This window comes from Dysidea avara, chromosome 4 (genome assembly GCF_963678975.1).
Source record: "Dysidea avara chromosome 4, odDysAvar1.4, whole genome shotgun sequence".
Taxonomy (NCBI): Eukaryota; Metazoa; Porifera; class Demospongiae; order Dictyoceratida; family Dysideidae; genus Dysidea; species Dysidea avara.
In genome coordinates this window covers 34,315,661-34,341,815 of record NC_089275.1, presented here as the reverse complement: position 1 = coordinate 34,341,815, position 26,155 = coordinate 34,315,661, and the positions used below count along the sequence as shown (strand labels likewise).

The window sequence follows — 26,155 nt, the reverse complement described above, 5'->3', positions numbered from 1 at the left end:
AACACACTGCATAGGTGCAGGATGTAGTTCTGCTGGAGTGTAGGTGTGCTTGCAGTAACTTTGAACAGGTACCATTACTGTACGATAGGTATAATGATGCTATGTTATATTTTGTTTTGCTGTCAGCTAATTGTTATGTAGAATGTGAAATGGTATTATTACATGTATGGCCTGCTACTACCATAAATTACATCATCACATGTGTGGTAATACTACTACAGTGGAACCTGTCTATAATGGTCACCTTGGGACCAGATATATCTGGCCTTTATATACAGGTGGCTGTTATAGAGATAACCTGCATAAGGTGGTCTGCAGCATTTTAGTGGCTATGACCATTATAAATGAGTAATTATTATTAAGAGGCTCGCGACAACCGCAATACAGTAATAATTTTATTAGTCTTTATACAGAAAGGGCAAGGTGAGCTTGCTATGAATGTTGGTTATAGCTATTGAATATGTTTAAGCAGTGAAGCCTGATAGTTTATATAGCATTCATTGAAAGGCAGGAAGTGTGATAATTACGCATTAATTGAAACGGTGCCGCCGTGTCAGACCACTGACTCTACAAGCCACCATAAAAGGAGGCGACTGCTATACGAAGGATAAAGTTATGCATACAGTGATTCATAGGCAAATTCGTGGTTGGCCTTTATACGCGTTAGACAGGTGACTGCTTAATACAGACCACAATACATACATTTGTATGGGAAAATATTTGGGACCTCGTTACCATGGCCGTTATGCAAAGGTGACCGCTTAATCCAGGTGACCGTAATACAGGTTCCACTGTACTACTGTTGTTTAGCTTAGCTAGCTACACATAGCTCTGTTGTTAAGCTGACCTCATTGTGCTTACAGTACATCAATTGCAGGATGTTTAATGTGACATCACCAGGCATGCTACATACATAAATGGTACTGAAGTATGCTTCGTTCCCATTACATTAAATTTATACAGTTAATGTGAAGATGATACACATAGGACAATTTTTAGCTTAGTGTGTAATATATGCGTGTACAATATAGCAAGTCCTGCACTGAGTTAAGTCATTGAAACATGTTACAGGTATTCCCTGCAGGACAGGTATGTACATGTACACACCTGCGTGGTAAACATAATTATATATATAATACACATTACTATAGTAGTTGTCTTAGCTTAGACACATGCAGTACTGCTATGGTCACAACATTTCAATATAATATTACTTGTATGTATGGTGATATTACTTTTAAACTACATGAGCCTGCTATGTAAATGCATGGTACTGATATTTAATGCTTATGACTGGATAGTGGTCCCACACATAGGTCAGGTACCAATGCTAGTAACCAATAATCAAATAATTCAATTTTCTGGACAATGGCTCGTAACCTTACAATTAGGGGCACAATGTTTCTACCAAACTCTAAGTACCATCAGTCTGTGGTTGCAATTGTGTGTTGTGACAAATGTAGTATGCCGAAGTCATTGCGTTCAATTTACTACTGTTTCAACATCTACGGTAAGTAGGGTTGGGCGATATACCGGTATGATGGTAACAAGGCGATATTACAGCTGGCAATAACAGATACTGCCTTGTTTTTTTTTTAAAAACCGCCATACCCGTATATTGCAATATTATAGCGGAAATACAGCTACTTCTTGTTGCAACTACACACTTACACGTGTTAACAACGCCATATTGTACTTGTCAATCAGTATTTCAGCCTCCTTGTACTAGCAAACAAGCCTAACCCATGCACTACTACGCAAAACAATGCACTAATTATTAGAATACATGCGAGGCATGTGTACCAGATGCAGTACTACTGTGATTGTGGGATAAAGATTCTGGCCTCACATTATAGTAAGCCTTAGCGAATTATCTGCCAGCTATACATACGATCTATGCCTCCTTCAAGATTTATATGTACTTCATAAGTTAAGCAAGCTCCTTGCAGTTGTGGTGAATAAACTTCACCCATGCAAATACAATGTGTAAACTGTTTTTTAGTGTACCTGCTACAGCTCATTTCAATATCGTGATATGTACAATAAAGCAGTTGTTATTGACACCGATCGCCAGTGTCAATAACAGTGAGTGCTACTAAAAGCTACTGACACCAACCAAGCATCAAGCACACTAGATGTATGAAGGTAAGTTTTTGGTGAGTTCGAGGCCAGCTAGAGTTGGAGGGAGTGAAACGTGAAGCTGGGCCAACTTACCTTCATACAAACAGTGAAATAAATCAATATGCTTAACAGGCAAAACTTCAGTGTTAAAGTTAAGGTCCAGTTCAGCCTTCTTCTTCTTCACTGGTGCTCTCGGGTCTTCTGGAATATAGCATCCTTTTTGACTAGCATTTATAATGTAGAAAAGAAGGAAAATCATCAGCTGGCACTGATAGTTAAATGGTTAGTACGGTGGACTAAAGCATAGGTAACAGCCAAGGATTGGGGATTAGCCTTAGTGTAATTTTTGTTGTTGTTTTTCTACATTTTTTATCTAAGTTTTTGCTGATTGGTGTCAATAGCTTTAGATGCCGCTTATTGACACCAACGATCAGTGTCAATAGCCTCAGCCTTGCAATAATTGCGATAATATGCTCCATGATAACCATGGGAGAAAACTTCAATATCGCCCAACCTTAATGGTAAGTAGGTGTTTTTGTTACTTGAAGATGTCACCTTGTTGAAGAAAAACAACAAAATAAGTGGTGTATTTGATTATTTGTATGTGATAGATAGTAAAGGGGGTACTTTATTATTTTTGGCTTATGCTGTTTTCCCTGTATAGCTAAACACATAAATCTAATCAACGCACACCACATCGCAAATATCTACTTTATAGTGTAACACGTGCACTATGAATGTTACAAATTCGAACGAAGAAACATCCACGTACCTGAGGGTATGCCGGTGATACGTGAACTGCACACGAAACTAGGGCGGATATTAAGTCACGTGATTCACACTCACTCCCAGTTAATATAAAAGCAATTTTGCCGTTAATCAGTCTTCATAAAATACAAAGGATTAGACTATGATGGATGAACTGCAACGATTAAGTGACAGCAAAGGTAAGCACATTAATCTCAACAGCTAGCTAACTTGAGTGATTGAGTCGGAAAACATTTTCAGCACTCAAACCAATTACTAGCTAGCCGTACTGTAACCATATGTGTAGCTATGTGTGTAATTTTCCTTGGGGCGTTAGCGTAAGCAACCGATTAACGACCATAGCACGTAGCTACCTCAGAATGTATCTTACTGCTGGAACGACCTATCACGAGTCAGCATCATCCAGTTTTCACTGATGCAGGCCGCATTAGTGAAAACTGGATGATGATGAGCATTACATTGATAGACGATCTATCAACGTAATTCCCGCCGACTAGCTACGTAGCTGAGGGTGGGGAAAAGTCACGGGTCGGGGATGGTGAAGGACTGAATGATCGCTAAATTTCCCCGACATAGCCGGTGCCGGGGGATTTTCCTTCACTAAACAAATTCACTAACGCAGCGCCGGAAGGTGTGTGCTTTCAGTTTAGGAAGGAGTGTCTCGGGTGCTAGCTACTACATTCATACTAGAATACTTATTTAACTAGTAATCACTTGCATGTTTGCATGTACCATATACTCAATTTATTCTGAGCAATGGCGGATCCAGGATGGGGCATTTGGGGCAAATGCCCCCCCTCACCTTTTGGAGGAACCATACTTCTGATTAAAATACTAAACTTTATGTCAGGGCTAGATCAATTAACTCATGAAAACGTGCAAATCTTAGTAGCATTTATAAATTCACCTGAAATCAAAGTCAAACTAACTGTGAAATTGCCCCCAGAACCTTCGTGCGTACTAAGCGCCTCTAAAATAATTATCGTGTTGCTGTAGTTTAAGAGATTCATAGCCTTTTACACAGCTTTAAGACTTCACAACCATCTGCAAAAGCCAAAATGTCAAAAATCAACAGTGAGACACTACTAAGTGGTGATTATTTGCTGCTTCAAAAATGCAGCAACTAACAAGAGAAGTTCCCCAACCACTTAGCTACAACTCAGCCTGTTTGTGCCCCTCCCCTTGCCAGCTCCTGGATCCGCCCCTGTTGAGTCCCGCACATTACAAATAAATAAATAAATACTAGAATCCACTTGCACCAACTCATCGCTAGACCAACGCCACACGACCGTACAAACCCCCTCCTCGCCCCACCATTCCCGGGGCTTGCAAGTCGAGACTTTGTCAAGGTTTGCATCGCCAGTGCTTCCCCAGTAGGTGGGGAATTGTAATTTTTAGCCTGGTGATGCAATTTATATTTATTTATTATTTGCTTTGCAGCATACATATAACAAGATACATACAGTATAAACATTAGTAGTCCTTAAAATCTAGTGTATGCTGAAGATCCACTGGCATCCAGTGCCAGTGGCCAGGAGTATGCTAGTTATTAAGATTATTTATAGTTACTTATATTATATATAACTCATTTAAAGCAAGGGTTACAAGTTGGGAGGTTTGGGGGGACTTATTACAAAGTGTTAATAATAATAATAATTACAACAGGGACAAACGAAGGAAAAAGTGCATGCATTGACAGGATCAAAATTCAGTTCAAAATGATTCCATAGAAAGTTTGTAAGTTTGTACTTGATATATAGTAGGTAGGCTAAGATTGTAATCTATTATTGGTAAACCATTCCATATACGAGGGAGTCTGTTGAAATAGAAGTTGCTGCTGGAAACATTAGTGTTTCTTATGTGTTGCAGTTTATAGCTAGATCCTGATCGTTTGTTTTCTGAAGTGAATTTAATATAGTCAAGACATTAAATGCATTTATAGGGCTTTAAGACTTTTGATTAAAAATATTATGTCACAGATGTCCAAAGCATACATTTAGGGACGCGTCTATTATGCCGGAATAATTTCGGGAACAATAGGTAGTGGAAAGAATTAAGGAATATTACGGAATAATCGAATAAATTCTAGGAATAATTAGTGCAAAATCATAAGTTTTTCTTGTAGTGTAATGCAAAAATCTTTTTGGATACAACACTGGAACAGTGCAAGCATATAAACGGTTGAAAAGACCAATATACTCTAATAGAGCAGTCACTTACTCTAATAGAGCAATCACTTATACTCTAATAGAGCAGTAAACTTCGAGTCCATAATTCTAATATAGCAGTCACTTATGTAAAACTTTAGCTAATATGCTTGCTTTGCACAATTCCAGGAATAATTTTGGGAATAATAGGTCAATTTAAAAAGAATTTCCAGAAAGAACAATTGGAAGATTAAAAAGCATAATAGACTCCTGCCTACATACATTAAAGGTAAATTTTTGAGCTCAAGTAATCGAGATTTATAGTTGCTGGTATAGTCATTCAATATGTACTTTGTTGCGCGATGCTGAAGCTGTTCTAGTTGTCTGATATCTTTTAATAAATCTGGTTTCCATAGTGTTGAACAAAACATTAATTGGGATCTGACTAGCGATATATATAGATGTTTCTTGGATATAGCAGTTATGTTTGTTGAAAAGGAATGTTGTAATAAGCCTAGGGACCAGCCTATTATGCTCAAAATTTTACCTATCATGCTATATGCTACACTGCTCAAATATTTTACCTATTATGCTCAAATTATGCTCAAGCTTTATGCCTCATTTTTGTTTTGATAATTTATGGGCACATAATAAGTGGCTGAAGCACATCTTTGCTCTTCAAAATTTATGTGACTGAAAAGATCAATATACTCTAATAGAACAGTCAGCTACCTGATTGTTCTATTGGAGTTATTAACTGTTCTATTAGAGTACATCAATCTTTTTCTGTGATATGTATTTTGACCATCAAGGATTTGTAGTATGGCTCAAATATTCTTCCTATTATGCTAGCATTATGCTCAATGCTTTTAGGAACCTATTATGCTCATAATTATGCCAGCATAATCGGCGGGTCCCTAATAAGCCTAACATCCGATAACCCTTTGATATTATGTGTTGGTGGTGGGGTCCCCAGTCCAAATCTGATGAGATAATGATACCTAGATCTCTATGAGTAGTCACTTTGGGTATAACATTGTTGCCTATAGAGTATATAGGATGTTTGCAGGTGAGGTTTAAAAGACATGAATAAAATTTTGGATAGACCGAACAGTAGATCAGAGTTGATACTCCATCCATCTAGATTATCTACATCCTTTTGCAAATCTAGACTGTCATTTGTATCAGTTATAGTCTTAAAGCATTTTTGTGTCATCTGTAATAGTAATCTAATCCAAAACAGCCAAGCTGTAAAAAAAAACAGTGCAGCCCTCAAAAAGGCTATGGTGAAAAAAGATGTGAAATCCAAGGTGGCGGCCAAGAAATGGCTGTGATGGTAGGTTAATGGTAAAAATTTTAATAACGACAATTCAGGTGAATTTTTGTGCCGCTTGGTCTTGGAAAAAAATTCACCTAAATTGCCGTTATTAAAATTTTACCATTAACCTACCATCACTGCCATTTCTTGGCCGCCACCTTGGATTTCACATCTTTTTTCACTATAGCCTTTTTGAGGGCCGCACTGTTTTTTTACAGCTTGGCTGTTTTGGATTAGATTTCATTTCTTTTTGTATTTGTATACCACAAAGCCAGCCTATGGCCGGCTTTGAGACCTTTTAAACCTGTCTTTTTTTCTTTACCACAGGAAGAAGAAAAGATGAAGCAGATGTACTTTAAATATTTCTGATTTTATCAGTAAATGTACAAATTATATATATAATACATATATTTATTACAGAACTCTCCATGGTGGTTTCTTTGTAACTGAATACTCTACAAGGTGACTTCTACTTGCTGCCCTCTCTACAGGGTGAATTGTTAGTAGCTGAACAATCTACAAGGTAACTTCTTCTAGCTGATCTCTCTACAGGGTGATTTGTTTGTAGCTGAACTATCTACAAGGTAACTTCTTCTAGCTGATCTCTCTACAGGGTGATTTGTTTGTAGCTGAACAATCTACAAGGTAACTTCTTCTAGCTGATCTCTCTACAGGGTGATTTGTTTGTAGCTGAACTATCTACAAGGTAACTTCTTCTAGCTGATCTCTCTACAGGGTGATTTGTTTGTAGCTGAATTCTGTGCAGGTGATTTGTTTGCAGCTGAGCTCTTTACAGAATGGTTTCTTTGTAGCTGAACTCTCTACAAGGTAACTTCTTCTAACTGATCTTTCAACAGGGCAATTTGTTTGTGGCTGAATTTTCTACAGGGTGATTTCTTTGAAGCTGAACTCTCTACATGGTGGTTTCTTTGTAACTGAACTCTCTGCAAGGTAATTTCTTCTAGCTGATCTCTCTACAGGGTGATTTGTTTGTAGCTGAACTCTCTACAGGTGATTTCTTTGCAGCTGAACTCTCTACATGATGGTTTCTTTGTAGCTGAACTCTCCACAAGGTAATTTCTTCTAGCTGATCTCTCTACAGGGAGATTTGTTTGTAGCTTAACTCTCTACAGGTGATTTGTTTGCAGCTGAACTCTCTACATGATGGTTTCTATGTAGCAGAGCTCTCTACAAGGTAACTGATGTCTCTACAAGGTCACTAGTTTGTAGCTGGACTCTCTATATGGTGGTTTCTTTGTAACTGAACTCTCTACAAGGTGACTTCTTCTAGCTGATCTTTCTAGAGAGTGATTTGTTTGTAGCTGAACTCTCTACTAGGAAACTTCTTCTAGCTGATCTCTCTACAGGGAGATTTGTTTGTAACTGAACTCTCTACAGGTGATTTGTTTGCAGCTGAACTCACTAAATGATGGTTTCTTGAAGCTGAACTCTCCACAAGGTAACTTCTTCTAGCTGATCTCTCTACAGGGTGATCTCTCTGATTCTTTTCTGGGTAGTGTGAAGAGCTTGAATGGTGGTTTCTGGCCTTCTGGGGAAAGAATCACTGGTTTACTGGTGGACAGCCTGATTATGTTTGCCAGATGTTTTTTCTGTTGATTTTGCTACATATCAGCCACTAAGGAGCCAGTAGAGCCCTGTAATCTCGTGTCTGGACTCCAATCATCCATTTTGAAGTCTATCTCTTGCTCACCCAGCCACCCCCACCCTCCACCCCTTTGTGAGCACTCGTGATACTACTTCGCTTGTCCAACTGCTCAGATTTTCTATCTTATTTGGCGGGAAACTCTGCAAGCAACTACAAGTACTGGAAGTGGTCTGAAAGGTAATAGATTGATGCATCTTTTGTGTAAATTTCATACACGTGCTTGCTGTTTTTGCAAGTTATGCTGACTTGCATTCTTTAAAATCGTTTATCTCAAAACTTCTGATGTGCGATTTGGATCGTTTTTCCAAAATCCAGTCACATTTAGATTGCATAATGGAGAATACTTAGACCATGGCAAAATAAAATACCAGAATTTTATTGGCTATACTTACAGAGATCTGTGTCCTGTAGATCTCTTTTAATCTCACCAGATCCCTGTCTATGGGACTATGGGATGATAAAAACACAGCAATTATGCACCTGTAAACATTGGCAACACATAGGTGTTTAGCTGGATAATAAATGCCATACTTATTAGAGACAGTGTAATGGGCTTGCTTCCACTAATTAATGCTATGTTTCTTATGTCACAAGTGTATAACAATGAGGTGTGGTCTAAACAAGTTAGACTTCAAAACAGAGCAGATTCTATGGAACTTACCCTTTGGCCCTGCATGTAGTAACATCCCAACACAGGGCCCTCGGGTTGCCAAATTCCATAGAATCTTGTGTATTGAAGTCTAACTATTTTACTATGTACTGCATTTATAACAACCAATGTACAGAGTATTCAAGTTAATTGTTCATGTATAAATATTACTCATCTACACATATAGTAATAAAGGTATACTTTATAGGTACTGCAACACCCAAACTTCATGAATTGTTTGAAAAGGTTACACCTAACTTTGTGAGTTATTGGAAAGATATTGGAGTTTTTCTTAAGATCCCACCTGAAGATTTGAGAGTAATTGATAAGGATGTTCCTGGGAACTGCAGAGAATGTTGCAACCGCATGTTGGATATATGGCTTGAAACCACTCCAAGTGCATCATGGTCAAAGTTAGCTGAAGCTGTAGAATCTGCAGTGAAGCCTGAACGTAAGGAAATTTAAGCATACATCTTCCATTGAATATGGCATAACAGTTGTTGTATGTGCATGTGTAACACATCATTAGACTTTCATATAATAACTATGTACCACAAATTCCATAGAGTTTTGAATTCCTTAACGGAATCCTCACTCTGGGACAATACAATAACACTATACCTGCTTCACCACATTACTAGCTACATGTTTTTCTTTGATAAAATACAAAGCATGATGTCTATGAATGTTAAATTTATAGTAAAAGATGTGAAAATATTGACAGAGTGTAAGCATGGGAGACCAGACTATCCAAGTAGCTAGAACTCCAGCTATGTGTACAGTTTTCAGATATGAGTGGCAATCTACAATAAAGCTATGTATCACATCATAGAGCCGGCTACTACACAATGTAATATTCATGCAGCCAACTAACTATTTCTAAAAAGATATAGCTGAAGATAATACTGCTTCAACTTTTGCAGTGTGTTTGTTTCTTGATTAGATGCCAAATCACACTGACAAAGATGATGATTATTTAGTACCTTGATAAATTCCATTGACAATTCAATTAGAGCACTCGACTACTTTATTAAATCTCTTTTCATGATGGTAATTCACCCCCACACCTGACAATAATATTATATGGTATTGCATACGTGTTGCTAGGGCAAGCAGTAAAGTTATTTCTAAAATTTTAAGCTACTGTACTTAATTACTATTTAACAATTTGAAAGGGTGTAACTACGTAATGAAAACCTTCCTTGATCCACCACTGGAAAACTGTGACATTGCTTGGGCTCTCAACTATAAAGTTCATCAACGGTTGATGTTGCATACACGTTCAATCTAAATCAAAACAGCCAAGCTGTGAAAAAGTGTGCAGAGCTAGATGTGAAATAAAAGCTGATAGCCAAGAAATGGTTGCAATGATGTTAATGTCAATTGTTTTTGATGTTGAGCAACTTTTTAATGATCGCACTGGCATTAACATATTGCAGCCCGCATCTCTTGGCCGCCACCTATGATTTCGCACTTTCACTCTAGTTATTTTGGAGGCTGTACCTTTTTACACAGCTTGGCTGTTTTGGTTTAGAGATCACTTCTTTTTGTAATTATATTATAAGTCTCAAACCTGACCATAATCCGGTTTTGGGGCTGACTTTTGCTTGGTTTTTTATTCTTACCATAGAAAGAGAATAATTTTTATTTATAGATTATTGCTGTGATAAAATAAAGGATAACTTGTAATATAGCTTATACAAAACTCTCTACAGTGACTTGTTCATGAGCACTGCACTGGCCCGACATGACTAGTAATGTAGCTGAACCCTCTAGTGGGAGATATGCAATGTAGCCGAACTCTCTACAGGGAGACTTGTAATGTAACTGAACTCTCTTACTGAATGACTTGTTGTGTAGCTGGACTCTCTACAGGGAGACTTGTAATGTAGCTGAACTCTCTTACTGAATGACTTGTAATGTAGCTGAACTCTCTTACTGAATGACTTGTAATGTAACTGAACTCTCTTACTGAATGACTTGTTATGTAGCTGGACTCTCTACAGAGAGACTTGTAATGTAGCTGAACTCTCTTACTGAATGACTTGTAATGTAGCTGAACTCTCTTACTGAATGACTTGTAATGTAGCTGAACTCTCTTACTGAATGACTTGTAATGTAGCTGAACTCTCTTACTGAATGACTTGTAATGTAGCTGAACTCTCAACTGGGACTTTTTATGTAGCTCAACTTTCTACAGGGTGACTTGTAATGTAGCTGGACTCTCTACAGGATGATGTTGCAGTCTCTACTGAATGACTTGTAATGTAGCTGAATTCTCTACTAGGTGATTTGTAAGTAGCTGAACTCTTTGCTACATGACTTGTAATGTGGGTGAGCTTTCTACAGGGAGACTTGTTACATAGCTGAACTCCCTACTGAGCGACTTGTAATGTACCTGAACTCTCTACAGGGTGACTTATTTGTAGATGAACTTTCTACAGAGTGACTTGTAACTTGGCTGAACTCTCTTCAGGGTAACTTGTAACAACACTGAACTTTGTACAGTGTGTGAGCTTAAATCTATACAGGGTGACTTGCAATAAACAGTGGCTGAACTTTCTACAGGGTGACTTGCAAATTAGCTGAACTCTCCATAGGGTGACTTGTGACATAGCTGAACTTTCTCCAGGGTGAATTAAAATGTAGCTGATCTTTCTACAGGGTTGGCTGAAGTTTATACAGGATTACTTGCAACTTAGCTGAACTTAATTACTACATGACAACTTGTAACATAGATGAACTTTCTACAGGATGACTTGTAACTTATCTGAATTCTCTGTCAGGGTGACTAAGCTGAACTCTCTACATGGGCACAACAAATGACTCAATGCTTTCTATTTAATGTACAGCATCATGTGACCAATGTTTGAGGAACACAAGGGAGAACTTGACCTGATTACTTTTCCACGGAATACTGAATTGTGAGTAACAGCATTGATTTTTTTGTTGTTGGTGGAGTAGCCTAAAGTGATGGATGAAATATAAAATCATCTGGTGCCAGGAAAGTTAGTTGGAGATGGAAATTGGTGGCTGAATCAAGGTATATGATTATCTCAGGAGTCAGGCTGGAATATAAAGAGTTGTGTACAAACATAGATAAGTTAACAGAGAACAAAACAAAGAGGTGCAAAAAGTCAGTTTTTACATGATGTTTCTAGATTCTATAAGCAACAGCCACAGTAGTGTATAATTGATACATCTATGCACTTTTTATTACTATTATTATTATTACACACTAATAATAATAGGAAATCTCAATCACATGATTGCTACACACTGTTGGTTTTTGTGCTGTTTCTTCATGGTCTTTAGCTTGATTTCTTCCAAACCACAAAAAGTTCAAGTGTTAGTAGTTAACCTATCCACGTATTTATTTTCAGCTTCTTGCTATAAGCAGTTTGTCAAGTAGGCATGACAACACGTGTCTGGGCACGCGCCTGGTTTGTTGAAATTGTTTTTGTAAATTGTACTTGCCATTGTGCACAAATGAACAAAAGCTCTATATAGAACGCTTAAATAACCTAAATCAGCAGAATTAATGCTGAATAACAATGTTTTATAGTAGCATTTGCAGGCATCACCATCTTCAAAGAAAAGTGTTAAGTAGTTTATATAGTGCACAATACCTTTTTATGTAGGATTGCTTGAGAAACCTTTTAGTTCTTGAGCTAAAAGTATAAAGTTTTGGGTTTAGTTCTAGTTTTTGAATCAAAAATTGAAAGAATTTTAGTTTAGTTTTAGTTTTAGAATTATAATCACATAGTGGTTTAATTTGCCATACATTAGTCCCAATAGTAGGAGTGCAATTAATCCCAAATCGCACGGCCTTGTTTCTGTAATTGCACTGTAAAGTAGCCAATAAAATAGCAGAATAACAGAAGCCTTTTAAGTGCAACAAGAAAGTGATATAATGAATAGCCAATCGAATAAGCTGACAATAGAAGCCTTTTAAGTGCAACATATGTAGACATTTTGAGTAGCCAACCAGAATTGCTGACACGTGAAGCCTTTTAAGTGCAACAACAAATGATGTAATACAAAGAAGGATGATGCAATCACCTGGTAGAAGTTAATGGCCACATAGAACTGGATAGATGTGTACTACAAACCACGAAGGGATGGTCACTATGTGATTAGTAGGCAATCACACGCATTTTCGTGCAATTATGGAATAATTGTACTCGTACAATTATTCCCTAATTGCACTAAAATGTGTGTGATTACCTATACAAATAAACCACGATTTTAGTTTAGTTATAGTGTACTAGAACTAGAATTAAATCCCAGTGCGTGGGAGTATCAAAGTGCCGCGTTGGGTTATAACTACCATACAGCTAGACAGAGCGGCGCTGCTACTGTACGATATATTAGTTATCACCCAGTGATAACTAACTTATCACCCTGCTGCGGTGCCACTCAGTCTCTTTCGTGACATCATAATAACTGCGAATGGCATTGTTTACCAATGGAACAAAGAGCCAAATAAGGAAATATTGATACAAAACACACCAATACAGCACTTAAAACTAACTAAACCTTACAAGAAAACTGTTAATCCTTTACACAATAACACTACAAGTTACCAATACGATAGTTTAACAAATGTCAAGAGTAGTACGTGACGATTTTCACTCCAGCAATCACTCTCAACGGTCACTATGGTGAAGAACTAACTTCCTCTAGCTTCATCGTTCTATCTTGGACTATGGTAGCCACTTGTTGGTCTTTATTTTTCTCTTGCACACCACGCGACACCACCGTACCAATTTCTGACGAAGGCGAATCGTACCTGGAACTGCTGCTTCATAACACCGCCCTTCGCTACAGTTTGTAGGCAGTATGTAAGGTCTCTCTTGTGGCTACGAAGTAGAATCTCCACACAATTCGGACGAAATCTTGAGCACAGTGACAGGAACTCAAACCGGAACTTAATTTACTATCCGTAAACTTCTGCGCACTCCCACGCACTGGGATATAAAACAGTTATATCCCGTATACTCGGATGATATCATTGTTATTACACTCGTACCGGGATATAACTATAACTTAAATTGCTGTACTAAATTAGAAAGTTCCTTAGAACTAAAACAACACTAGCTACATACAGTTACATATTACCCATATAATAAAGTAACTATAGTAATACTACATATTATATTACTTTGTGTCCACAGCCTTAAGCTGTCACGTGTGAAACTACCACCTTATCACGTGACATGATTGCATTGTTGGACAATGTGCAAATCTTGGTTATAAGTAAAAAGCTGGTGAATAAGCTTTATTTAGTAGGCTTCATTACTTCATTGTGGCAAGGCGTTACTCAGTGGATTACTAACGAGACTAGTAACTTCGTTACTTGTAGTAATAACATTACATAATATTAGACTTGTTACAATAACTTCATTACTTAGGTAACGAGTTACATTTGTAAGTAAAGTAACTTGAGTTATATTACTATTTTTCATAGCATATTTGTTATATGACTTTATTACCCCAAAAGCAATGATTATGATGTAACGCGTTACTCCCAACACTGCCATCTACCTATCTACCCATCTATGTTTGTCCATACGCACCCACGGGAGCAAAATTGTTAAATGGTAAAAAGCAGCCAGGATTTAAGACTAAATTAAGTCTGAATTAAACTTCCACACACATAAACTTTGCTCTGCGGTGGTTTCTTCTCGGTGGTCTGAAATACGAGTATGGTGACTCTCCGTGAACGGTCTTCCTTTTCAGTTTAACAACTTCAAAACAATGTTGAAGGTCTCTTAGGTTACCAGAGATAGCATATACTTCGAGTTGAAATGGGACGTTACCTGTACTTACGCGAATGAAAATGAAGGGCAGCCTCAAGGCTTTCTCTAAATAATTTGCATGAGAAAACCTGATAGACACACTATAAAACAAACGAGAAGATACTTCTGTGCGTTAAAAGTGGTTTGTTATAGATACACTTTGTTAGCAGCACAGAGCAAAGTAATTACAGAATTACAAAATAATTCATGAATTATGAAATAATTATGCTAAATTGTGACCGAATTTTGGAAAATCACCCATATGGGCGTGCATGAAATAATTAGAACTTTCAGTTTTAGTGGGTTGCTAATAAGAGCAGGGCACAGTATTAAAAGTATTTCAAAATTTTTCTTGTAATTAAATATATTGAGAATGGCTTAAAACCATCAACAAGTAGATTTGCACTATAACGTTTGTGAAATAATCATTAAATATTTTAGGTGTAAAATGCACCCATATGGGTGATTTTCCAAAATCCTGTCACAATTACAGTGTTTACAAATCCAATTATCTAGCTGAATTAATAACAGCAATAGCATGAATTAAATATAATATGGTTGATTAATTGCCTATTTAGTTAGAATGGGAAAGTATAAACTACATGGCCACCTGGTTTTTAGAAGCAGCGTAACATCGACTTGTTTTTCTTTAATGTCAACCTTTATATCATACTCCAACCAAATGTGGTGTCATTATTCACCTTAAACTTGCACCAGTATGTGTGCCAATTAAAAGCGGGCAGTGAGTTTACGATTTATAGCAGGTTTTGTAAGTGTGCAAAAAGATGAAGAAGAAATTGAGCCAATTTTTGAAATCCCATATCTTGAGGGTATTTTTACAGCTCTTTTCATAAAGGCAGCGTAGAGGTGTGTATGTGTGAAAATCCCGTTATTGTTCTTCCTGTCAATAACACACTGGTGTGATGCACCGGCTTCTTGGGCTGCATGACATACAGTACCATGTGTCTTGATACTAACATATTCAACTGACTTGAAGGTATACACTGTATTTCATACAGTACAGTATACTGTATAGTAGGAAGCATGAAGATTGGCATTTTCCTGCTATAAAATATGTATATCAGTCTCACTTTTCTTTCACAATGACTTAGCAGGTATCAAGTCCAAATTTTCCTTCAGAGCAATCCAAAATGTTTCTTAAGAGTTGCTAAAACATTTTAAAAATTTAACCAAATTTTCTACTGACTAATTATACAACTGACCCATGCCTTCAGCCAAACGTAACTCAACTATGGTAAACACTATGAGCTTAGATTTCTTTTACATTACTTAGGCCTGAAATGTGCTTTTTCACCTACATTACATGCAGCACTGACTTACCTTTCTCCTCCTTTGTGTCCCATTTCTTCTCTACTACTGCATAGATGTTGATTCATGGGTAGTGCAGCAATGGCTTCTAACTAGTATGCTGGTATCACAACAATTTTCTGTAGTTTATGTAGTGAGTGGACTAATTGCAGAAGCAATTTTTGTACTGTTATTAGTTTGTAACGTTGGTAGAAAATACCGTAAAGCGGGATATTTTCAAGGGGGAAATTTTTCATGGATTGACACCATCCAAAATTTCAAGGAGGTAAATTTTCGCTTCTTTAGCAGTTTTATGCATTTATAATACTCAAACATTGCCATTTTGATCGAGCTGCAAATTTCAAGGAAGGATCTTTTGTACATAGCTGCCAATCCATGAAAGTCATGAAATTTCAACAAAAAATACTTCTATAGGTAGCTGAAAGTGGAACAGTCACTTCGTTTTTTAGTAGTTGATAGTAGTGGAGCACATTTAATTGCATGATTAAGTTTATAATAAGTTTGGCACCATTCTTCCAGGTATGTGCTGGTTCACCAATGGTAAACAAACAGGTACAAGGAAAATTAGAAATTTACATTAGAAAAGGTCATCTGCACCTACAGCCATACTAGTGGACATTTCAATTATGGCTATATTGACGGGCTGATCTGACTGAAGTAGGAATTTACTGTGCACCAGTATACGTAGCTACAGGTGTAGATAATCTCCCATGTTTCATGTCTTTTGTTATCCCTACTCAAATATAATTTTTCCTTGTACTTCAGTTATAACTAGATATACACTTCTCCTGGCTAGCCATAGGTTCTAGTTATGTTTCAATAGTTATATACAGGTTACTTTCTGTTATACAGGTATGAAACTGATCAATACTGAAAAATATCTAAAAGAACAATATCAAGAAACACGATTTACTGGACCAGATGAAGAAATATGGCCACCATGGCCTGATAAACCTAAACTGTTCACTAGCATTGCATTAGTCCATCACAAGAACAAAGGAAAGTCCAAAATGGAAGTTAGCGCAATGGCCAGATCGAGGAGCAAAGGAGATGTCAATACCATGCCAAAAATGCCTCAAAGACCACGTCTTTTATCTCTGACACAAAATATGAGATGCCCTTCAGCAGACTTAACAGCAGAATACTTAGCACACAACACCATCATTAAAAATATAGCAGATATATTTAGACCTGTGGATACTACTGAAGATTCACCCTCACCACGAGTCATATTAATTGATGGAGCTCCTGGAATTGGTAAGACATACTTGTGCAAAGAAATCGCCTACCAGTGGTCCCAAGGACAGATTCTTACTGACAAAAGGTTTCTTTTTCTTCTTCGTGCTCATGATCCAAGTATTCAATCATTGAAGCAAGTTAAAGATCTGGTTGCATTGTGCTGTGATTTTGAAAACGAAGAGACACTTAATTCAATTGACCAGTACATAAAAGAAACAAAAGGAGCATTTCTTACAGTTTTGTTGGATGGATATGATGAATTTCCTGGGGAACTGCAAAGTGATCATTTGCTCTCCCGCATGATCAGGTGTGAGATTTTGCCTAAATGTGGTGTAGTTATTACATCTCGCTCTTTTGCCTGTGGATCTTTGTGTGGTCAGGCTGATCGTCGAATGGAAATACTAGGCTTTACTAGCAATGATAGGCAGGACTATATCCAGAGAGCATTGGAAAAGAATCCAGATGACATAGCAAGGTTAAAGCAATACTTGGACAGTCATCCTACTGTTGACAGCCTATGTTATATTCCACTGAACATGACCATTTTACTATACTTGTTTACAGAAAATGATCTTCCTCAATCTCGTACAGAGTTGTATGAAAAATTTGTTACCTTGACTATCACACTTCACATTGAAAAAGATGAAAAAAGCAAGAAGTTGCATAGAGGGAATTCTTTCAAAAGTTCCATCAAACAGAAACTGGCACGGTTTTCATATGATGCATTAAGGAAGGATGTTGTTGTTTTTAGTTATGAAGAGGTTAGTAGGGCATGTCCAGAAATTATGCAAAACTCTGGAACCATCCATGGGTTTGGTTTGCTACAAGCCACACAGCACTTCACTACAAATGGGAAGACCTTGTCTTTCAATTTTGCTCATTCTTCAGTTCAAGAATACCTCGCAGCATATTACATACGATCCTTACCTGATGATAGACAGTTGGATCTCCTCAGAGATACATTCTGGGATGAAAGATACCTTAACACATGGATCATATATGTGGGTCTTACTCAAGGTAGATCTTTTGCATTTAAGCATTTCCTGTCTGGGAACCAGTTTTCCTTTACCAGTAAACTATTTAAAGAGTTTCACATTGCACAAAAAATATTACAAATTAAAATAAATCGCCTTCGCCTCTTTCAATGTTTCAAGGAAGCCAAAACTGAAACCATGTGCAAAAGTGTAGGTGAGTCAATGCAGAACAAACAAGTTGACCTTAGTGGAGAAACACTGCTGCCAAACCATGTTGTTACCCTTGGTTTCTTTTTAACTCACTCATACAGATTAGATTGGGAGAGACTGGATCTTTCTAACTGCAATATTCAAGATATCGGTTGTGGTATTCTGTGGAAGGAATTAGCATCATCCACACAGTCCAAAGTTCATATCAAAGTCATGAATTTCTCTGGAAATAAACTCTCTGCTTTGTCTGCACATGCCATAGCAAACTTAGTACAGTCATGTGAGACAGAGGAGCTTTACCTTTCTGACAATCTATTGGGTGATGAAGGAGCCAAAGCATTTACCTCTCATTTATCTAGTGACACTAGTTTAAAACTGCTACTGATGGATGGTAATAACATTTCAGCTGATGTAGCAGAAGAAATTGAACAAGAAATCACTACTACTGCTACTTCTATGCACATTGTTGGAATCACATCTCACCAACTATATGTAAGAAATGAACCAGGAGATCACATTGCTGAAGTATTGAGATGTTACACTGCCTTAAACAAATTTAGCATGTGTTGTTGCCCAGTTGATACTGAGCATCTGGAAGTAATCTTAAACCTGTTAGTTGAGAATGCTAGCCTTGACACTTTATGCTTATCCCACATTGGTTTAACTGAATCAATGGTTAAATTGCTGGCTACCAAATTGTCTGCATTAAGATGTTTATCAAATTTGACTATTGTAGAGCCCAGACTGTTTCACTTTGCAGCAGATGATCTAATTAACACAATATCTATCAATAGCACTGCTAAAGTAGCTATTGTTTCAGATATCAAAATTTATGCTAGGCATTCTACATATTTAGAGGTCACAAAATTTCTGAAACTGCTTCCATCAGTAATGGTTTTGGAAATTCCAAAATGTTTACCACAAGAAGAGAAATTTGTGGACAGTCTTGTAACTGCCATGGGAATAGCACCATTAATGCAAGAAATTGATGTTTCACAAAATAAGTTGGGACCTATTGAAGTCCAAAAAATTGCTGGAGCAATTAAGAATATGCCAAGACTAAAATCATTAATCATGAGAGGTAATGACATCAATGACGTAGCCGCAATAGCCTTAGCTGATAGCCTAGAAAACAAAACTGGTTTGAAAAAACTGGATCTATGTGCAAATAATATACTATCACAAGGAGCTATAGCAATTTCCAAATCCCTTCAGGAGAACAAAACACTTAAAGTACTCAACTTGCAGAACAATGGTATTGAGTCAGATGCAGCACAAGAATTATCCTGTATGCTTGTTAGCAAAACAAATCTGTCAAAATTTAACCTTTCACAAAATAGCCTTAAGACTGAAGGTATGATTACAATTTCAAGAGCACTGCAAAAGATTACCACCTTAAAGGTATTGAATGTGAGCTCCAATAAGATACTGACAAAAGCATCAAGTGATATTTCTGAAGTTATCAAAAACAATACCTCACTGGAGGTGATAAATGTTTCACTGAACAAATTAGAGAGCTTAGGATGTATTCATTTGTGTAAGGCTCTACAAAAGCAGCACCCTAATCTAAAAGTTTTTAACATAAGCGGCAATGGAGTCAAGTCTGTGGCAGCTGATGAAATAGCTCATACTTTACAAGACAAACAAAAACTGGAGGTGGTGAATGTATCATGGAATGAATTTGAAGGTGGTTTAGCAACAATTGTGGCATCTTTAAAATCCACAAAATTGCTAAAGGAGCTGAAATTGAGACAGAGTGGCATTGTGAATCAGAAAGCTGTCAATAAAATCTGCCAAGTTATAAATGAAAACTCATCGCTTGAAGTATTAGACCTGGCATCCACCAAGCTGCAAAATTTGGGTGCATATAAAATATTTGGAGCTCTAGACGAAAATACAACTTTGAAGGTTCTCAATGTTTGTCGAAATAATTTTAACGACTCTGCAGTAGAACAGTTATCCTTTTCACTTGTAACCAATTCGGCTCTAAGTGAATTATTGCTGCATGATAATCCCCTCAGTGATCTAGTGATAAAACAAATTGTCTTCAAAATTCTGTCAAGCACATCACACTTGAAATACATTTGGGTACCACAAATAAGCAATGAAAGAATACGAATGGAAATTAATTGTGTAATAGAAAAGATCAATAAACTTAGAGCAGAAGACAATAAACTAAAGTTTTTCAACTGGTAACAATATACTATACATGATATATAATTATGTATTAATTTTTTGTGTCCATGTTCACGCACTGACATCCCTTTCATTCTAATCACAATAATAGTAGTAAAGCTTTTAAAGTCAAAAGTTGTACACAAAAATATACTGTTAACAAGTCTCTCACTGACCTGTGTATGCTATAAGAACACATGATAATTATGGCAGAAGTCTTATAGTGAATGATACACACACATAATTAAGGACACATATTGTAGTTGAAGTTGTTGCCAAAATATGCATAATCATCTTGACAACATATGGCAATGTAAAGTTATGCATGTACAGTACATTTGCCAATAACTAACTTGCCAAAATTATATGAGTAAATGATCCCTTTGACAAATTTATGTGTTCAAGAGATACTGTAGATACACATACCACATTTACTTATGCTGGTGCTCACTGCTGACCACATTTCAAGTAACTAACTTTTTCCAATCTGAAGTTATGAATTGTCAAAGTTGGTAAATAGGATGTGTGTGGAAGACCCCTTTTCGCAAATCCAGTCACATATACTGACAAAATTCAAAGATTATACTACATACTATGTATTAGGACAAAGCTGTACTAATGAACATCCAAAAGGACTCTGATGTGGAGATCAATGCACTAGAAAATTGAAGTCAGCTGTTGAAGTGAAAATTAGCTAGTTTATTAATGTTATATACAATAGTTTAAGCTGCATAATCAGCAGTGTGTAGTTAGAGCATACACAGCAGGTATATCTGTTACACCTTTTCAGTCATTAAGTCAAGTCACCAAGTCAAGTCAATAAGTCTAAGTCCCTGAAATTAGGTTAGGTAATCCTAAGGCTGCAGCACATGACATGTGCTACAGCCGGACCACTTTTCAGCTACTTGAATTTGTAAAAAGATCGAGATATTCTAATAGAGCAGTCATAATAATATACTCTAATAGAACAGTCATCGCAATACTCTAATAGAGCATTCGGTATAGAATATAACCACTGTTCTACTTAGTCTAAGCCATTATATCTATGTTAATTGACTATCCTCAAATCACTCAAAAGTATCTACATGCATGGCACTGTATTGGGCTAATAATATTGATCATGCATGTCATGCATGCATCCCAATGGTTTCTGTATCGTAAAGAACTAAGCTTTCACTGAAGTGAAATTAGATATATATGAAACTAAAACTGTAGTACAAAATTACCAGGATATATCCTTGATGTTAACAAAAAGGAGAAAGAGGCTTTGCAAGTAAAATAGCTTCCAGATGCCATTTCAGAGCATCTATTTTCAAAAATTTTCCTGGGGTAGCATGCCCCCAGATCCCCCTGGCTTGGCATGCTGTGTGTGCTTAGCATATTATGCAGTTGAGTATCACATGAAAGCAGATAATCTAAAATCACATAAGATCAATAAAAAGTAGTGTGCATAACTATGACCTCCATTGCAGTTCATGGATGGCCGGACCACTCAAAATTTCTGGGCTCCGGCTCTGCATGTTGCTGTCAGACCTTCAGTGCAGGTCACTGTAAAATGTTACTAATAATAATCTGTCCCAAAAACTGGGAAGCAGGGGAAACACCCCAGACAGTCCATTTAAATAAAAACAAATTCCCCTCTGGAAATTCTAGCTACACCACTGGCCATGGAGCTTATAATGTTGCTTTGGGAAATCTGTGATGAAATGTTTGCAACTCTACATTGATGACATAAAAGCAGTTTGTTAATTTAAGTATGGCCTAAACTGTCTCTTCTAAGGATTTTGTTGTTACTCTGCAATACTTTATGTAACTTACCCTTATACAGTCCCTGTATATATATATAGTAACACTGCTGGCCAATGATATCCTTGAACGATATAAAGTGACCTTTTGCAATCTGGAATCATCTGCCATACAATTTGAGATATGCAAGCTACACTGTCTGTCCTGAAAAAAAAATTATTTTAGTTGGTTAAACGTCTTTTAATGTCCAAAATTGTCACATAACTATAATATTATAAAAACTTTTTATGCATGCCTGCCATGGCTAAATGCATGCGCTAGATGTCCTATAATATTCGAGATTGAATTTATCAGATTTGCATCATGTTGTAGATCTGCCACCATTAAACATCACTATCGGAGGCCACGCTGAATTACTATTTGTAAGGGTAAAGAGTGAATAAGTGCTTTAGTTTTTGCTTATTCTACTGTTCGTATTCAGTGGATGAAGGTTCCCTGAATGCCTTTAGCTAATAAATCCAACCATAGCATGTGTAAAAACCAAAAATATATTGATCTAGTTGTCCAGTTCAGTGTTCCAGTCTAGCAGTAGTCCAATCCAATGAATATCAACACCCTATGTGGGATTAGAGCAATGAACCTTTTTTTCAGACACAAAACAAATATATAGTGTCACTGAGTCTAAATGGCATAGCAAGGACTCAGCTAGGATACTTTGCATGTGAAATATCAGCTTGATTGATTGAAGCAGGTAATAATACAAGGTTAAAATAAATTATGCTTCCAAAAAAACAACTACATAAGACAAATTTATCAACAACAACTCATATATCATAACCCAAAAACTAGAGGAACAACTTCTGCAAACATTTTGTGCATGTACCTACACATAACGTGATCAGTCTAAGGTTGATATATTATATAGCTGCTTTTTTGATAAAATACATGCAGCATCCATAAAGTTGATGTGTTTCATTTTCTATGTCTATTTACTGTAGTACATAAGTATACGTACTTCTATAGAAATCAGATTTTTGTAAACATGTTAACTTGTTGAAACCCTAGCATAATAAGGGGAGTATGGGAACCAGAAATACATGTTAACTTTATTGTACTGAATTTGCCTATCTAGAATTCCAACTTAATAATACATACAACTGTAGATTAGGTCTCGAACCAGCTAGGCCTAATCTGGTGGTACCTGCCTCTTTGCAAAAATAGGAAGTGTCTGGTCACTCTAGCATTCAAAATTTGTAGCGTGTTACAGAAAACAGGTAAGACTGCATTGTTGGTAATCCAGTAATATTTTTTGTGACATTTGTTTTGCAGTTACCACAGATACACCCGTATTGCATGGAAGAGTTTGTCACGAAGTTCTGTAAAGATGCGATGCAATTAAGACTGCCTGTAGTTGCCTCTTCAATAGAACAAAAGACAGAGGTAGTAAAGGGCCTTTTAGTCAGAACTGATGTGCTTGTGAATGCTGCCGAAACAATGTGGAAAGAATCTGTGATTGTGCACATGTTAGCAGCCATTTATTAATCTATTTCTAGAACTACTTGGGCCAGGCAAACTTGATTAATTGTTTCTCATCCCTGCCCGCATTCCTTTTTACCCCACCACCTCTAATTTCATTATGCTGTTATCAATTACATGCATATGTATTTTGATGCAAAGAAAGCTGACTATCACTTTACAGTACAGCAAATGTCTTATTGCACCTCAGAAACGGTGGTAATATATAAGAAGCTACCAGTTCTTAAAAGGCTTTAGCTAACATTATAGTAACAGACAGCTTTACTTGGAGAATTTTCTTTAATAATGAATAATGAAAATGACATCCCACCCCACATGGAAACCGTGGATGAGAAACAAGTGATCAAGTTTGCCTGGCCTTACTTTGTATGGCTGCTAGACATGTCATTTTTTGCTGCCATTATTGTTTAATTACACACCATAGTTACAAATCTGTAATGCTAGAGTGACCAGACCCTTCCTTTGGGGTGGGTGTTACCAGACTAAGCTAGGCTTTAGTTGTTGAGTTGTTCAGAGCCTGTGCATGATCGGCATGACCTACTATGATTTACCTGCCACCTATATTAATGTCATGCCCCACCCCCAAGTCACATGGGGTAACAAATTCTATTGTCAAATTTCCCCAGTAGCTACTAGACCAAAGAAACTTGCCAAGTCATCACTACTGATGTCTTGACCTCATAGAACTTCAATTACTTTGTAAGTGTGTTCATTATCATGTGATATAGTTGTGGTACTGTGCGTACTTAATTCATGATGTTATCTATGATGATGTCTATCATATAAAAGCTCACATCACAAAATCTCACAGCTCACGTGGAATACATGAACTGTATAATTGTTATTAACACTTTACAGTGACCAACACTGAAGGTCGCAACATGAATGTATGAAGCATATCATACGAAGAACATTAATTGATGGACATTGATACAGTAATGACACGTACCTGGAGATCATGATTGCAACTACAGTGCTACACGAATCGAACTGTGTTCAAACCATGTAGGCTTTAATATCTTTCCTCAAAGGGGTGCCAGGGTACTAGACGTGATTGACACTTAGGCTACTCCAATTGGTAATTATATTTCTGGTCCACCGCCCGCATCCTTTTTTGGAGAATGTGAAATCATGATTTCAGAAATACATGGGTAAAATGCCCGCATCAGCTTTTTGAAAAACCTGGATTTCAGAAACAAATATTGGGCTGCAACATGTTACACGTATGCTAAATCTAACTATTTAAGTGTCAATTTGTATTTATCAGTGAAAACCTGCAAGAAAATTGAGCAGAGTGCATAGTACGGATCGATATACTCTAATAGAACAGTCAGTAAATCACAAAAATACTCTAATTGAGCAGTCACTTCATTGTTGCTTTGTTGCTGAATTCCGCCCGCCCGCACCTAAAACTGATTTCCAAAGGACCAGAAACATAATTACCAATCTTAATACTCGAACAGTATTACAAATAATGCTATACAAAATTCTAACTAGCTTAACTACCAAACTAAGTACTTTAACTACAAAACTAATTACCAATTGGAGTGGCCTTACAATGTGTGGGATTCCCCCGTGATGAAGCGGATACCCTACGTAGTAGATTCCCACGAGTCAGTTCACTTCATAAAACCTCGCATAATACAAGGAACATCGATTGACTCGTCGATACCCGATAAATGAACTGCAACGATTGAGTGTCAGCAAAGGCAAGCGTATGTTGTCCGCATACGTCTCTTTGTATATTAAATGCTATCCCACTAGGGACTAAGCGGGCTAAAGCCTGTGAATACAGGGAGTCAGAAACATGTAGCTAAAACGTTGACTAACTAGTAGCTATAAAAACTGGAAAATAGTGCAGAGAAACTCTTAACTGGCCTCCCCTGCACTGATAATTCTACCCTTACCCTTAATTCCAACCATTTTGCTGAATCGATTCAGTGAACTTAAATAAATAAATAGTATTGCGAGCTTCGCTTAATTCTGCCAACCGCACTAAATTTGCGTCACTGCCGGGGCACATGCAAACTGGTGCAACCGAGCGGGTGCAACTTGTCCTCTATGTCAGTCACCACAATGGCGGATCCAGGATGGGGCATTTGGGGCAAATGCCCCCCTCCTCACCTTGTGGAGGAGCCAGCCATGATTCTGATTAGCATAGCTCCTAAACTTTGTCAGGCCAGGATCAGTTTATCAACTCATGAAAATATGCACACTTTACTAGTATTTATTACAAATTCACCTGGAACCAAAGCGAACCAAAGTCAAACTAGCTGTAAAATGGTTATCCAGCATCTTCGTGCGTACTACTATTAAGCGCCTCTAAAATTAATTATCGTGTTTGGTGTTGTTAAAGACATTCAGAGCTTTTAAAACAGTTTTTAAGACTTCACAACCATCTGAAAAGGCCAAAATGGTAAAAATAAACAGTAAGAGGTGATTATTTGCTGCTGTAAAATGCAGAGAATGTGGCTCT

General features: G+C 37.1%; 1 protein-coding gene and 1 long non-coding RNA gene across 3 annotated transcripts; one reads left to right on the top strand and one right to left on the bottom strand.

The window, feature by feature from the left end:
* Positions 1-949: 949 nt before the first annotated feature.
* On the bottom strand, positions 950-2,985 carry LOC136254790 (uncharacterized). Its single transcript, XR_010700749.1, has 2 exons — positions 2,894-2,985; positions 950-1,107 (listed from the first exon to the last, which is right to left on the bottom strand). It is a non-coding gene; the product is annotated as an uncharacterized lncRNA (long non-coding RNA).
* On the top strand, positions 2,957-20,603 carry LOC136254788 (protein NLRC3-like). 2 transcript variants are annotated; one of them, XM_066047531.1, is made up of 3 exons: positions 2,957-3,068; positions 8,878-9,120; positions 16,652-20,603. In XM_066047531.1, exons 1-3 carry the CDS (start codon positions 3,032-3,034, stop codon positions 20,416-20,418), a joined length of 4,047 nt encoding a protein of 1,348 aa, XP_065903603.1. In that variant the 5' UTR covers positions 2,957-3,031; the 3' UTR covers positions 20,419-20,603. The 2 variants fall into 2 exon arrangements, with proteins under 2 accessions (XP_065903603.1, XP_065903604.1); XM_066047532.1 differs by lacking the exon at positions 2,957-3,068 and adding an exon at positions 7,109-8,197.
* The last annotated feature ends 5,552 nt before the right edge of the window (positions 20,604-26,155 follow it).

Excerpts from the sequence above, each read along its gene's own strand:
- LOC136254788 (XM_066047531.1), top strand. The coding sequence starts at position 3,032 with ATGATGGATGAACTGCAACGATTAAGTGACAGCAAAG. Across the intron at positions 3,069-8,877 it reads ACGATTAAGTGACAGCAAAG|GTACTGCAACACCCAAACTT; the intron begins GTAAGCACATTA and ends TATACTTTATAG. Across the intron at positions 9,121-16,651 it reads ATCTGCAGTGAAGCCTGAAC|GTATGAAACTGATCAATACT; the intron begins GTAAGGAAATTT and ends TCTGTTATACAG.